Source organism: Puntigrus tetrazona, chromosome 6 (genome assembly GCF_018831695.1).
Source record: "Puntigrus tetrazona isolate hp1 chromosome 6, ASM1883169v1, whole genome shotgun sequence".
Taxonomy (NCBI): Eukaryota; Metazoa; Chordata; class Actinopteri; order Cypriniformes; family Cyprinidae; genus Puntigrus; species Puntigrus tetrazona.
In genome coordinates this window covers 24,707,220-24,723,117 of record NC_056704.1, presented here as the reverse complement: position 1 = coordinate 24,723,117, position 15,898 = coordinate 24,707,220, and the positions used below count along the sequence as shown (strand labels likewise).

The following is a 15,898-nucleotide window of genomic DNA, read 5'->3' as shown; positions in this document are numbered from 1 at the left end:
AAACATGGCTTTTGTTGTACATGAGCTGCGTACGTTATTTGGTGTTTATGTATGTCATTCAAAAGGAGATGGGTTGGAAATCAGTACTTTTTTTTTTTTTTTTTTTTTTTTTTTTTTTTTGAAACGCCTTCTTGTGATGCGTTGACATACACAGGATGTTGCTTTTTTGTTGCCGGTAATTCTATACAATTTTTTTCAGATTTGTCGTCATCGTTCTGTTGAATTGAAATTTGAAACAAATTGAGACACGTGAATGCAAACCACTAAATAATGAAAATCATATTGAACCTGAATTTACACAATAATTATTTATTTATTTTTTAACAAAAATCCCAAATCCCAGTTGGTGGTCCAGAATCTTTAACTGGCCGAACAGTGGTGGTGGTTTTATTTTTTTATGCAGGTTAGCATGCACTAAAAACATGCCGCCAAACGACGGAGGTGTAAAAGATTCGCCTGCATTCCGACAGCTAGTTTACGGGTTTGTCCTCTCTTCCACTTGTCTTCCCAACAGGAATTTTATGAACACACAAAGACCCTGTGGCAGGATGAAGGGGTGAGAGCTTGCTTCGAAAGATCCAACGAATATCAACTGATCGACTGCGCACAGTAGTAAGTATCTGGTGTCTTTTAAAGGCTGGGTTTGAATTGCTGTTCGATTTGTGCGGCGTTATCGGTATGTGAACGTTTTCAAGCTTTGGAATATTCTTGAAATTGTTGGTCGGGTCGGGTGCACTCGACTCGCTTGACTTGTTTGTGTGACTTTTTGTAGCACGTTGCATGCATCGCATTGATTTATGCAGTCAAGAGGGAGGGATGTAGAAATGTGATGAGTGCAGAAGTGACAGAACGTGAAAAAGAGAGACTGATGAGCGCTAGACAGATAGGCGTTTTTTCTAGAAGACGTGCAGGTATGAGTGTTGGCTATACACTGAAAGGTTTCCTGCATTCTATGCGCGTGCGCGTGTGTGTGTGTGTGTGTGTGTGTGTGTGTGTGTGTGTGTGTGTGTGTGTGTGTGTGTGTGTGTGTGTCCTGTCCTCTCCCACAGCCTCTGGTGGTTGTTGTGGATCAGACGCTGGCCTGAGCCGTTTAGACCGGAAGTGGCCCCCCCCTCCCGTCACTCCCCGCTGCACGCTTATGTAAACGTAGAGCGGAGAAAGAGAGAGAGAGAGGGAGAGAGCTATTTTTAACTCGCTGGTTCACTCACTTGCAGCAGAAGGAGACGGTTTGAGAGGCGATCCGCGAGTATCGCGAATAATGCATCTCCCCTTTTGAAGAAGAAAAATAAACTCGAAGTGATAATGGTGGCTGCTTGAGACTGTTTGGAGGGCAACTCCCAACCTCCCAGACCGCAGAGAGGGACGGAGGAGAATGACGGTGCTGTTTCGGGCGCGCTGGCGCACGCACACGCGTTCGGCGAGAGAAGCGTCGTCAAGCGCTTGTCCTGTTATGAGCTCATTTTTCTGTCTGAGCGTTTTCAAGGCTCTTCCTGTCACATGGCCAGGTGTCCATATTGAACGTGTGCGTGCGTGCGTGCGTTCTTGTTTTCATTCACCTCAGTTTCTTTGTACAGTCGAGCCACAGCAGTGTCGTGGGCGCAATAATCTTATCATCGAGACAAACTGAAGAACGGCTACGCAAAGCATGAAAAGAATACCGTTGTATCGCAGTTTGTTTTTGTCCCGCAACTTTTTTTTTTTTTTCTTCCCTCTCCTGACTAGTTCTTCCTGCATCTGCTTGTAGCGTCACTGCAGTGACAGAAAATGGCTGAGATGGGGGGGGGGACCCCAAAACTATCAGAATAGTTTAATCAGGGTTATGCTGTTTTTAGTGGAAGCATTCGTGTCTGTTACTGAAGTAAGTTTACTGTGTTTGTACAAGAAACGTTTGCTAGGGGGTTAAAGTATTTTCAGGGCAAATGTGCGTGAAAAGCAATATTTTGGTTGTGGTATTTTGGCAATGTTATGGTGTTCTCATATACTGAAGAAATATGTTCAGTGTAATTTTCTTTTAATGTTATGTTCATTTTCTATATTTCCATAAACCCTCCAATTCCATATGTCTATGAATTGTTCTGTTCCTGTCTGTTAACATTTTGTAAATGCAAATCAAGTACATGATTTTTTGTTTTAAATTCCTGACCTAGGTCTCATGACCGAATGTTTGTATTTCTGCTCTTTTGCATTTCATTTGCGTAAATTCGGCATATTACGTGTTTCCTATATTTCCATAACCGTTCCAATTCCATATATTTCCATAAAACAGAGAAACGTTTCTATTTTGTGAATGCAAATCATTTTTTTAAATTCCTGACAAAGGTCTCATGACCGAAATGTTGCCACCTCAGGAAATATTGGATTTCTTGCAGGCTATAGCAGTATCTTTTTTTTTTTTTTTTTTTTTTTTTTTTTAATCTTTTGCATTATTTCCTGTTTCCAGTGCACCTGCCTGCAACCATTCAGGTGTGCAAGAAATGTTTCAATAGAGAAAGCAAGATTTTTCTTAGGGTGCTGTTATCATAATGCATGAGGGACATACTTTTCTGTTTGCATTTCGTTAGCATCATTTAAAAAGGGTATAGGTTTTTCAGGAAAAAGTAGCAACAGGGATTTATAATTTGTAAACAAGACAAGCATTATGGTAATGCTGTTAAAAAAATAAATAAAAAATTATATATATATATATATATATATATATATATATTATTATTATTATTATTTATTTATTTATTTATTTATTTATTTTTTTTTTTTTTTTTCTTTGAATAAAAAAATTACTTTTTGTACAATCTTGTTTTTATAAACCAGAAAAGCATTATCTTGTAGCATTTTTTTTTTTTTTGAGCTGTCCATAATTGAGAAACCTTGTATGTGCATAATTAAAAAAAAAAAAACTAAATTCTTTAGGGATATCTGTTTTCAGAAAAAGCAAAAAAGAAATTTAAATTATGTACAGAAATGTTGTTTTCAGAAGGGCTTTTCACACTTCAAATAGTTAACCCTGTGTCATACGAAACCCTGGGTAAACAGAGTCCTGGGTTATCTGGCTTCACATTTTCTTATCCTTAACCCAGGGTTAAATGTTAATACTGGGTATTAATAAGCTGCTGTTTCACACAGCACATTCCTAAACCCTGGGTTAAAGTCCTAGTCATAAAAATCCATTAGTTAACTGCACTGCTTAACATGAAGTAACAATCAAAAATACTTCCAATATATTTATTAAGCTTATTTCTTGTTAATTTACTAATACGTTATTAAAATCATAAATCAGCGGTTAAGATCACAACACTGTTCCAGATCATAAATCTCTAAATATCAGAGTGTGTTCAGTGTGTTTTTTTGGAGGATGGACTATGCTTATAAAGTGAGGCAGATCTACCTCTGCAAGGACAGTCTGGAGATTCTGACTCGGAACCTTTAAGTAAGTTACGCTATCTTTTTAAAAGAACCTGCTACTTGCTATTCAAACGTGAGTTTTGAGCAGTGAAGGGTAGTTTTTGTGGTTTGTCGTTTCTCCGTTGACAAATGCACACATGGTGTTAAGTTTATGAGGCTCGATGCAACGCATAAAAAGACAGTACTGATTCGTGATAATCAGTAATTATGTCCTCACTGGATGCAACAAATGCTGCATTCATAATATTTTATTGTGCTGATGTCACAGCACCGGGATGCTGCATCACGTAACATTTCCTCCGTATGCTTGTGTTATTCGCCAATCCCAATGCACCGGCTAGCTGGTCAGTCGGAGCACACTTCGCTTTTTTTAGATCGATGAGCTTTACACAAATCGACGCATTTCAGGATGTGGGGCTTAGAGGAGAAACTAAAATGTACAGTATGTGGAAAATGAAACCGTATAAACACATTGAATTAGACCAAATACACAAAGTAATGTTCTTTTTAGCAACATCATATGACCCCTTTAAACCTTAAAATCTGTACCTGTGAAAAGTAGCCAAACATTCATTAGAAGGGGTAATATAAGGTATGATGATACCATGATAAAAGTTTCAGCAATTACCATAAAAATTTGATGTCACACACCTAATAAAATATAAATATATAATATATATATATATATATATATATATATATATATATATATATATATATATATATATATATATATATATATATATATATATATATATATATATATATATATATTTACGGCAAAGTTTCTCTTTTGTGTTCTCCTTAAAATATTCCCTATTTGCTATTTTTATTAGGGGTGGCATTGAAAAACGTTAGGGTCACTAAAAATGCGGGTTGTCTCCGTTCAAGCAGCACGAGAACCAATCGTCTTTTCATATTTACTCAAAGTGCCAAATAAACATAAAAGAACATGGGAAGCTATTCTATTTAGACAACGGAAAGACGTCAGCACACGTTGAAGCTTTGATTCAGTATTGCGATTGGTCAGGTTGAATGCTCACTTCCTCTCACAGGAGTGACGCGAGCAGTGCTGTTCAGTTTCTGATTGGTTCTCGGTTGCTAAGCATCGAGCGTGCTAACGCCGCTCCTTTCACACCGTACAAGGTTGACACAGCAGTGCAGGGGTTAACACACGCAAAAGAGGTGCTAACCCTGCTTCAGAACAGGGTTTCCTAACCCTGAGGGGGAAAAAGCGCTGCTATCTCCGCTTCTAAATTACATGTGTGAAAGAAACATGTTTAGAACATAATAACCCAGGGTTAAGTGCAGTGAGAAAAAGATTTACCACTTTCTATAAGATTTAGGTGCCTTCTAAGTAGGGAAAGGATAGATACCGCAATTTAAGAAGCAATATTTTATGTACGCTATTAATAGTGATTAAGCCGTTATATCCTACCATTCACGTTGCTGCATTATTTTTATACCGTCCTTTCATTCTTTTTACAATAAAGTGAATATATTTGTATTATCCACAAACTACATTGTTAGTAGTCAGTAAAGTACGACTACAGTTGCTTTGGGTGGCGTTTATGTAATAATAATTGTGTGTAATAATAAACCAATTAGATCCTTACAAAATCAGCGAGATTTTAAAATTGTGCTTTTGATCATAATTAGTAATGGGCAGCATGTCAGAACTGTAGTTAGTTGATGGGACAGATAAAAAGCTGTCATTACCCATTTTGTGTGTAATATTTCTATTTCTTTTTTTTTTTACTTGCATTTGAATTTTTCTGAAACTTGTTTTTCAGAAAAGTCTAATTTTCATTTGTTGCGTTCCTTCTTGCGTGCGTTTCAGAGGGTAATTTGTTGCATTAATGTTTCTAAGTAACGCACAACAAAAACCAGTTTATTTTCAACAAACGTCCGGGGTTTTTTTTGGTATAGCAGATAAACGTAGCATTCTTGCGTGTCCCGCAGTTCCTGAACATAAGGCCAGAGCATGGACAAGATTCCTAAACCATCCGCCATCTCTCTCTCTCTCTCTTTTTTTCCCTCTCGTTCTCTGCTTTCCCTTCTCTTTTTTCCTGACTGGCTCTTCTCCACCTCTCTCTCTCTCTCTCGCCCTACTCCCTCTGTCTTTCTTTTTCTCTTCACTCTTTCTCTTTCTGTCTGTCTCTCCCTCTCTCTGGCCTCTCTCCAGTCACACAAGATTTGGAGCTGATAGTCTATTTATAGCGCCTGTGGTTCTGTCGCTATGACAACCGAGCTGGAGGCCAGGGCGCCAGGGAGCTATTTTTGGAGCGCCGCTGTAATGTCAGACACAGCCTTCTCTCTTTTCTTTCTCTTCCACCGCTCCCTCTCTCCCGGTTTCTGCTGCTTCCTTACTTCAGCGTTGCAAACTTACAAAAGTGTGCGTGCCTTCTCATCTAAGAGAGGGAAAATGCAGCGGAGGGCTATTGATTAATTATCGATAGAGAGATAAATATATATTTTTTTTGTAAGTTGCATTTCATGAAATGCTGAACTTCGTTCTTTGGAATGTCACATTTTCATCAAATGCGCACAACCAATGCAACAACTTAAATTTTTAATTCCTAATTTTTTTTTCTTATTTCAACGCCATTCGGTTCTGAAAGGCTTGCCGTTAGATATCGTCCGTACCGCGGCACGCACACACACACACACACACGGTTCACTCAGAGACTAAACAGTGTTTGCCGTATTGGCCCCGGAAGCTGCCTAATCCACACTCTTAATACTCTGTTAACTAGATGAGCTGTAACATTAACCAGATTAGTAAGCGATGAGGATATTATCAGCTTTTCCATGCTAATACACCATCGCCACGTCAGCTCACTCTTCTTCCTGGGAATGGTTTATTCTCTTTGCATGTTTTTTTTTCTTGTTTATATGAAAATGATAGAAATTGTTTTCTTTTCATTTGAGGCTTTAATAAAAAAAAAAGTAAGCTATCATTTTTTTGTTTTATTTGTGCTTGGTTTCTCGTGAATGCAACTATTTTGAATCAGTATTTATTGTTCAGTTGCACAAACATTTGAATGATTTTGTTCTTTGAACAGCCGGTTGCGTATTTCATGATTGATTTGCTTTTTATATAAAACATTTGTTTAAATTGCATTTGTTGACTTAACCTAATGTGTGCTCGCTAAAAAGATGAATACATGTCTAATATTTAAGTGAAGCTTTTCAGTAGTGAAGCTTACTGAATTATCAGTCAAGCTTTGGTTTGTTTGGGATACCATTTTATTTTTTATTGTATAAGTTTGTGTAGGTCTGGATAATTTTAGCATTGTGACTGCTTAACACAGCAACACACCAAAAATACCATATTTTAGACCTTTCCTCTGGATAAAACCTTCTTCTATTTAGTCGAGAGCTGAGGATCAAACGAATCTCCAGTCATAGGCACTCACTTTTTGTAACTGTTTTTGTTTTAGCAACTTTTTTTTGTTAAAGAGTCCAGCAGAGACGATATGAATGTTTTGGCGAGTTTGGAATGTTTAAAGAACATATTTCTCGATTTTGAAGGACAACATCAGAGGATATGTAATACAGAAACTGTATTTTCCGAGAACTGTTCCTTTTATGCATGTTCTATGTATTAATTGTAATTAAGCAGTTACATCTGCACTTTTTGCTGCTGTATTTATTAATCCTAATCATTTCAGTATTTTTGCGATGAAGTAGTGGTTTTGTTTAGTTTTTTTTACTATCCACTTACTGCATTGTTAGTAGTCAGTACAGTATGAATCCAGTTGCTTTGGATGATGTTTAGGAAGGTGCGACTATTGTGGGTAATGATAAAGCAATTAGATCCATCCAGAATCCTTAAGACTTTTACATATTTGCTTTTTATAGTATTAATGCTTTTTATAGTTATAAGGCTATACTTTGAAGGCAAAGTTAATTGATGGGGAAAAATTGTTTTTATAAAGTTTCTTCACTTTTACTTGCTTTACTTGCATTTTTACTGCAGTGATTTGCTTTAAGCATGAGTGAGTTGCATACTTTTTTACACACACACACACACACACACACACACATATATATATATATATATATATATATATATATATATATATATATATATATATATATATATATATAAAATAAAGGAGCTGAACAGAAATTCTGTGTGAGCAAAGTCATATGACTCATGTGATACGGTGTGTGTGTGTGTGTGGCCAGATCATCCATTTACTGCTTCAAGTGGTTTTTTTTTTTTTTTTTTTTTTTTAATTGAAGTTGCTGCCCAATCATATCTGCACTGCACGCTTAGAACTTCTCGAAAATGAAATGCACATCCATACGCGCTGATCTCCATCTTGTGTATTTTTTTTTAGACTTCTGACATCTATCGCACCTACTTTCAAGTCCATTTTCAAAGTCTGCGCCGCACGCTGTTCCAAACTAGAACCTCCGCTACTGTTGGCAGACGTCGACGTGCAACTAGAATTTCCCGAACTTCCTGCCGTGTGGCCGTTTGATTTCTAGAATTCCACTTGAGTTGAGGCTGGATTTGGAATGCAGGCCTAAATATACTCGGTCGCAGCTATAGCCGTCTCTTCTGCTTGGCGTTACGACAGTGGAGGCTGGACGCGTTCTCAACTATTGTACCCGGAGGGGCATGAGTTGTATTATGTCTGACCAGCGGGCTGGGCTATTGTTGGAATCGTTCTATTAATAGGAAGAAAGGCAATAATTGAGATATGGTGTTAGACGACGACTGTGGTCACAACACAACTGTCTGTGCGAGACTCCCCCATCTGTCTGTCTGCATTTTATCCTGTCTGTCTGTCTTTCTTTGTTTGCTTTGTTTTATTTCTGTTTATGCCCCCTCTTCCATGTGATGTGCCACACTTTCATTTGAGCGGCCTGCTGTGCATGTTGCATGCATGCAACCACACACACACACACACACACACACACACACACACACACACACACACACACACACACACTAGTGCAGTCCATGCTGCTGTGTGTGTAGGACCTACAGCCTTGCTGTCACATTTCAACCCTCCGTGTCACATTCCTGTTGTACTTGGACAGGGGGGATGCACATGCGCCTCCGGCCCGCACATTTCTCTCGCTTTCTGTCTGATTCCCTCATGCCGTGATTTAGGCGTTACTCTTTTGCTGGCATTTGTGAGGAATTTTTCGTAATTCTAAATCCAATTCCTTAATGATTCTTTTAGCATTTTGGAGATTTGTTGGACTAGTAAACTAGTTCATAAGTCATTTGGTCTGAATAACATTTAATTAAGCAATATTAATTGTACTCATTTTGTCATATTGTAATGTTAAATAAGTATGCAAGTTGGTTTTTTTTTTTTTTTATGTATAATTTGTGTGCATGTACTTATAAATATTTCAAATGTGCACAATTACATTTATTTAATCACTTTAACTAAAACTTAAGACATTTTAAGTTGAGTATCGATTAGTTCCAAATATTGTATTATGGTGGGTGTCAGTTCTGAACAAGAAGTTTCAATATGTTAAATATGAAAAAAAAAATAGTCTTTGATTCACAATGGCAATAGTGACGTTACAAATCAGATGCCTTTGAGATATAAAATCTTATTTTTGAGTATATATATATATATATATATATATATATATATATGATATATATATATATGAGCCAGTTCTGAAAAAAAGTACTGTATTATAAAAACTGTTCTTTCTGGTTTATAATGTCAGCATGGACATTTTTATAAATAATATTTCTATGATGATCTATTAAAAATGGAACCAATTCTAAATGAGGAGCGTTTGATTCTGATGAGCGTCCTTAAGATCTCAGCAGCATGGACCAGGAGGCGAGTTCGAGCCGTCCCACCATCTTGCAGCCGTTTTTCACCGGATAGCAGCTCGACTAAGACAGCGTTTCTTGATCCCCCTCCCTCCCTCTGTTTTGCCCTCTCTTCCCCTCTCTGTTTCCTCCCACTAGAGCCGATCCATTGACTAGAGCAGTGTCTGACTGAGCTCTCTCTGATCACTATGACTCAGAACCCTGCCTGCTTTGATCTCCAGCACAAACATGCGCCACCTGCTGGCTGATTCTGCAGCTGCAGATTGTGTCAGATGCCTTTTTTTTTTTTTCTTTTGTTTCCTCCATGGCTGACTTGTGTCATGCGGTGATTTGAAAAATGTGCATGTGAAAGTTTTGCTGATGCTCACTGGGGCTGTGTAAATGCAGGAATATTTAGCGTGTTTATATACATTTTTGAACATTTGGGGTTTTAACAACTTTTAACAAAAACTTCAGATGATTATTAGGGATTGACAATATGACATTGTCTCACGGTACAAATAATTTAGATAGTATAGAACAATACAGTTTATTAATAAAGTAGTCACGTGGTAATGCTTTTTTTATGGATGCTCTCCAGATATAAGGTGATTGCTCGGCAATGACTAAACTTTGGGGCTGTGCAAAACAACGTTCTGTAATTCCTTGTCTTTGACAGACAGCTGGATTTTTTTTCCAGTGTTTATTTGCATCTCTTAAATCAATTGCCCTATTAATTAAAGGAAGTGTTGAGACAAACTAATATTATTATTCTTTCTTCTCTTTTTAGTTTCCTGGACAGGATTGACACTGTGAAACAGAGCGACTATACTCCCACTGATCAGGTGTGTAAATATCCACATGATGGGATTCAGACATCGATGTTGTAGTGTATATCTATGGCATATATTCTCTTTTTTTTAATGCAAATTTTAACTCTTCCCTTTTGTCACCCGTCTCTCAGGACTTGCTTAGATGCAGAGTTCTGACTTCCGGGATCTTTGAGACAAGATTCCAAGTGGACAAAGTTAATTTTCAGTGAGTTTGACCAAGAGACCTTCATCAAACCTTTATTTTTATATATATATATCCATGCCAGATTGTCTCTGGCCACCTAACTAATGTTTCCTCGTCTTTTTTTCTTGCAGTATGTTTGATGTTGGCGGACAGAGAGACGAACGCAGGAAATGGATCCAGTGTTTTAATGGTAAATTCTATGCTTTTATTACCTAAATAATAATAAGGAAGAGTCTGTCATTTTGGCCACTATTTTAGTCTTTATATTACTCTGGCCAATATATTGGTTTATTAATTAGCATTGCATTTTTGTACTTAAGGAATAGTTTTATAACGGATTGCTTGTTCATTTTCTCACTTGTTGCAGATGTGACAGCCATCATTTTCGTGGTAGCCAGCAGCAGTTATAACATGGTGCTCAGGGAGGACAATCAGACCAACAGACTCCAGGAGGCACTTAACCTGTTCAAGAACATCTGGAATAACAGGTACCCTCGAGACGCCTAAAACATGCTTACGCGTGTAAAAAGAGGGCTTAATGAGAGTATACTTCCACGCTACTCAAGTTTTCCTCACGAAAAACTCTTCTCTTCTTGCTTTCCAGGTGGCTTCGAACTATTTCTGTCATTCTGTTCCTAAACAAGCAGGATTTGCTGGCTGAGAAGGTTTTGGCGGGAAAATCCAAAATCGAAGATTACTTCCCTGAGTTTGCACGCTACACTACACCGGATGATGGTCAGTGAAATAATAGAATAATTATTTTTAGTCGTATAGTTGTTGAATGCATACTCTGTGTGTGTGTGTGTGTGTGTGTGTACTCCTGAAGCTCAAAATGTTGGATGTCACACCATCGGTGTGTTATTAACAAGACACTTTCATTATATCAGCAACACCAGAGCAAGGGGAAGATCCGCGAGTTACGAGAGCAAAATATTTCATCCGGGATGAGTTCTTGGTGAGTCTGATTCTTCTAGAGCACCAAAATCATCACAGCAATCCATCACCTTGCGTCTTAAATTCTAGCTTTTTTTAATCTAAAAATACGCTACCATTAAATTCAGCAAGGATGCATTAAACTGATTAAAAGTGACAGTAAATATAAATACACAAAGTATTAAACTGCAATTGTTTTAAACATTGGTAATAATAAAAAGCAGATCTGTATTATCATATATCAGAATATGATTTCTGAAGGATCGTTCGACACTGACTGGAGTAATGACTTCTAAAAAAAAAAAAATAAAATAATATTTAATTATAATATTTCAGTGTTGTACTGTATTTTTCATCAAATAAATGTGTTAATACTTTAAATATGTACGGATATTGAAGTAATTGTTAGCGAATGAGTTACTTTGTTTGAATTTCAATGTCATACTGCCGGTCCTATTAAAATGACCGTCATTTTTTGTTGTCGTCTTGTCTATTCAGAGGATCAGTACAGCGAGTGGAGATGGCCGGCATTATTGCTACCCCCACTTCACCTGCGCCGTGGACACGGAAAACATCCGCCGAGTGTTTAACGACTGCAGAGACATCATCCAGCGCATGCACCTACGACAGTACGAACTCTTGTGATCGCAGCAGGGATGACGGGACGCAAACTCACCACCTGAACTTTCTTTAGGCCCCCCTGCCCTACATCACGCCCCAATATCAAACCACGAACCTTCTAACTGATGAGTCCCCACCTCTTACACTTACACACACACACACACACACACACATGCATATTATATATATGCGTATGTATATATATTCATATATATACATACAGATACACACAAACACACACACATGGCCTTTCTCCATCCTGAGTGACTAGGGGCTGGGGCAAGGGGACGCACTGTGTTACTGATGAAAGCGTGGCTGTGATATCTGGCAAAAAGACTTGTTAACACAGCCAAGGACTACCGATGTTAATAAAAAGAGAGAGAGGAAAACAAAACATGTGAGAGGGAGAGGGAGAGGGAGGGGGGAGAAAAGAGGGAAGAAAAAAAACTGTCCAGGACTGCTCAGGACAAGGAAGCCATTTCGTACACATACAGACACATAATGCGTCCAGCTAAACTCCTGACCCGCAGTCCTATGTATGTTACACGTCAAACTTGTCTTTTTTCCGATCATATGCCTAAACACACGTTACTTATATTGATGCGCACGCACAAGACATACACACGCTATTCTTATCCTCCACCGTTTTGGTCCTGTTGAACGTTTAGTGCCTGTGCGAGCCTGGCGCGTCCCCCTCACCTTTTCCCCGTTTCCCCATTCCCAAAACCACATCCCACCCGCAAAGGTGGACAGACCCCACGGGAGGAGAGCAAAACGACGGACCGTATGTTAAAAAACAAAACGAAAAAAACAGAATGTAGAGCAAAGTGTCTTTTTTTTTTTTTGTTTGTTTGTTTGTTTTTCCCCCAACAAAAATGGAGGGTTTGGAGCATTTACTGCCCCGGGTTTCTTTGCGTGTGGAGCAGAGAATGACTTGAACACAAGACCCATCACATGACTCGCTTCTCGAGATGCATCGCAGGAGAGGCGAGCGCATGCAATGCTAGATTAATGCAGAACAGTGAACTAAATGCAGTGCAAAAATCCAAACTAATATATATATATATATATATATATATATATATATATATATATATATATATATATATATATATATATATATATGAGAGATATTCCTGTAACAATACAGTCTTTTCTGTATGTTAGTTTCCCCAGTTTGTGTGTTGGCGTGTGCAAATATGCACCATTTTAAACCTCCTGTTTTCCCGGTTGCTCTCTCCTTCTGTTTTTCGAGTGTAATATTCTCTCTCCCTCTCTCTTTCTCTCTCGTTCTTTCTCCTCCCCTTAACTTTCTCTCTGTCTGTCTCCTCCCTGCTGCAAAAATCTTGTACACTGACACGTGGGGACTTCATCAGACCGAGGGTAAGACCGAGTAATGACGCGAGACATGAGAAGGACGTCTAACGGATGGCCTAGTCTCTCTCTTTCTTTCTTTCTCTCTCTCTTTCTCTTCCCCCCTCCCTCCCCTCCGACTTCCTCTCCTCCCCTCTAGCCTGGCTTTTGGTCTGTCTTTTGATTTCTCTGCTGGATCATTATTCTTGTACAGACTGTAAAATGTATTATTTTGTACAACTTTATTGAAGAAAAAAGTAACTTGTAGAAGCTCCCTGTGCCTTGATCACGACTGTACGTGTAAAATGAGCTAAGATGTAAGTAAGATATGTTTCATTGCGCTGTTTGGCTCTGCCCTGCCTCTGTCGATTCCCTTGAACTCTGACCCCCCTCGACCCCCTACCCAATTGCCTGTTTGCTCATCAGACTCTGGGTGGAAGTTAACCCCCCCCCACACCCCTCCTTGTGCCGATCTTGAACCGGCCTCCCCGTACAACTTAAGAACGAAGAACGTGTGACGCTGGTGACGGAGCTCAACTTTTACTGACACTGCTTATCAGTGGAATTTGGGCGAGCTGCTGTCTGTCACGTCCTCCCCCTCCCCTCTGTTTTTATTTTTATTCATTTAACCTGCCTCTGGTTTGTTTTAGGATCAAGATGAAACGCCTGATGCTGTGTAGTACAAAGCAAGAAACATTATATACAGTATATATATAAATATATATATTTATGTGTAAATATATTATTTATATATATGTGTTTGCTTTTTTCAGGTTTTAATTGCCTTTTTTGGTCCGCGACAACAATAGTCAACATTTTTAGAGGCAGGGTGTGGGGCTTTTTTGTTTTCTTTTTTTTTTTTTTTTTTTTTTTTTTTTAGCTTTAACTCTTTTGAAGGAGAAAATAATCCAAATGCAAAAACATTGCTTGTCTCTTCGTAAAAAACCAAATTCCTTTGCTAAAAAAAAAAAAAAAGTGAAAAAGACAGCAAATCTGTCGATGTATTCAGTGTACAAATTGTTTTGATAGCTGCACAGTCAGATATTGGGTTCATATCCCCCCTCCCATGGTATTCATGTTTATTTCTTTATATTGAGAAAAAAAAAGAAAAAAAAAAAAAAGAAAAAAGCTGCTCTACAAACTGACATACTAACAAAAAGAGGCCGCCCATCACCGGACAATGACCAATCGTAACCCTCTCTGTACCACACTTCCTGTCCTGCTACCCAATCACATGAAAGCAGGGGCCAGCTTTTGGTGCTCTAATGGTCCACTTTGTTACACAAACAAAGTATTTATTTTTCTTTTATTTATTTGTCATTTTATACTTTTTTTTTTTTTTTTCCCAAAATGCCATAATTTGAATCAAAAAAACTTAACGTTTAACCGGTCTGATCTGGTTGTGTTTTCTGCAAAATGTGGTACAGGTGTTCTATATATATATATATATATTTTATTTTTGGGATGGGGTGGGGGGAGATGTTAAGCTATGACATTTTAGTATGTTTACTTTTTCAAATTTTATTTTCTAGTTCAGACTCGCTGCAGCAATAAGTGAGTGAGATTTGAGTACCAAACGCCCCCTTGCCTGACTGTCTCTATAAGAAGTGTTTTCAGTGTATATGTTGCTTTTTCCATGTCTCTCACACTTACTGTACATTTTGTACAAAGATTCAAATTACAGCAGTAAAAGAAGAGTGTAACACTGTCTGAGTGACACACACATGCACACACTCTTTTCACAAGGCTAACTCTGTTTTTTGGCCCAAATCAAACTATAAAGGATAATGTAGTTGCTCTTACAGTGATGGTGGTTCTTAAAAGTCTAATATACCATTTGCTACATGTTTCCAAAGAAGCAAAATTGTTCTCGTTTGCTGCTTAAACTGGCAGTTTCGATGGAGCTATGCACCGCACATCCTAGTGACTTTGGAAATCTGGTTGTCCTTAAACTACGCTCATGTTTTGCACGCAGGCACATGACAAACAAAATTTGCGACATCTCACATTGTCACCTTTAAAATTAAATAAGAAGCCTACATTAGTGTACGTTCCCATAGTGGAGTCCTATAAAAGTGGCTCACTTTGAAAATGGGTGCTAGACCAGGAAATTATTAATTGTAGTGTTTTAATAAAAAAACGTAATGAATTTTATTTGAATCTATCATCTTGATGATTTGCATCAGGCACTCGGTTTCAAGATCCTACTTTTTGTATACATTTGGTGTAATCTTGATGTCAGAAACCACTACGCCACATTTATGATCTTAAAAAAATTGCTTCTTTAAAAAAAAAAAAAAAAAAATAGAAACAGACAAAAAAGAAAAATGTTATACAGTACACATATTTTAAACCATTAGCTTATGTAAAAAAATGTAAGCGTTTTGAGTATGTTTTACTTTCCCACTTCCTGACGAAATCTACTGATCCAGCGAGTCTTAACATCAAGCCAAAAACAGTATTGAGTGTACAGGCAAATACAACCCACTGTTATTTAGATTATATATATTTACATTTTACAGAATGTTTAATTTCCCTGAGCATATTTTTTTTTATAAAAACAAAAGTGATATCTAACGGGAACAAAATTATCCTCGGATGAAGATAAGGAACTGCTTCTGCAGGTCTTAGCCACAACATAATAATTGTATTTACTATTATTAAAACATAATAACCCTAGGCATATCTTCAGTTCAATGTTTCTATATGGTATCATCACAGAAGGCTGGTTTTGTTTCTCATGGTATATTAGATCTAAGACACTGAACATTT

At 37.8% G+C, this 15,898-nt stretch overlaps 1 protein-coding gene across 2 annotated transcripts in view; it reads left to right on the top strand.

Annotated features, from left to right (window-relative positions):
- The window catches only part of gnas (GNAS complex locus), a 31,398-nt gene extending 16,470 nt beyond the window's left edge, over positions 1–14,928 (top strand). For both annotated transcript variants that reach the window (XM_043242060.1, XM_043242061.1), the window contains exons 5-12: positions 515–612; positions 9,993–10,047; positions 10,167–10,240; positions 10,351–10,409; positions 10,587–10,707; positions 10,824–10,954; positions 11,107–11,174; positions 11,651–14,928. In XM_043242060.1, the coding sequence (XP_043097995.1) occupies positions 515–612; positions 9,993–10,047; positions 10,167–10,240; positions 10,351–10,409; positions 10,587–10,707; positions 10,824–10,954; positions 11,107–11,174; positions 11,651–11,797 (753 nt within the window). In that variant the 3' untranslated portion in view covers positions 11,798–14,928. The remainder of the gene's footprint in view (positions 1–514; positions 613–9,992; positions 10,048–10,166; positions 10,241–10,350; positions 10,410–10,586; positions 10,708–10,823; positions 10,955–11,106; positions 11,175–11,650) is intronic.
- The last annotated feature ends 970 nt before the right edge of the window (positions 14,929–15,898 follow it).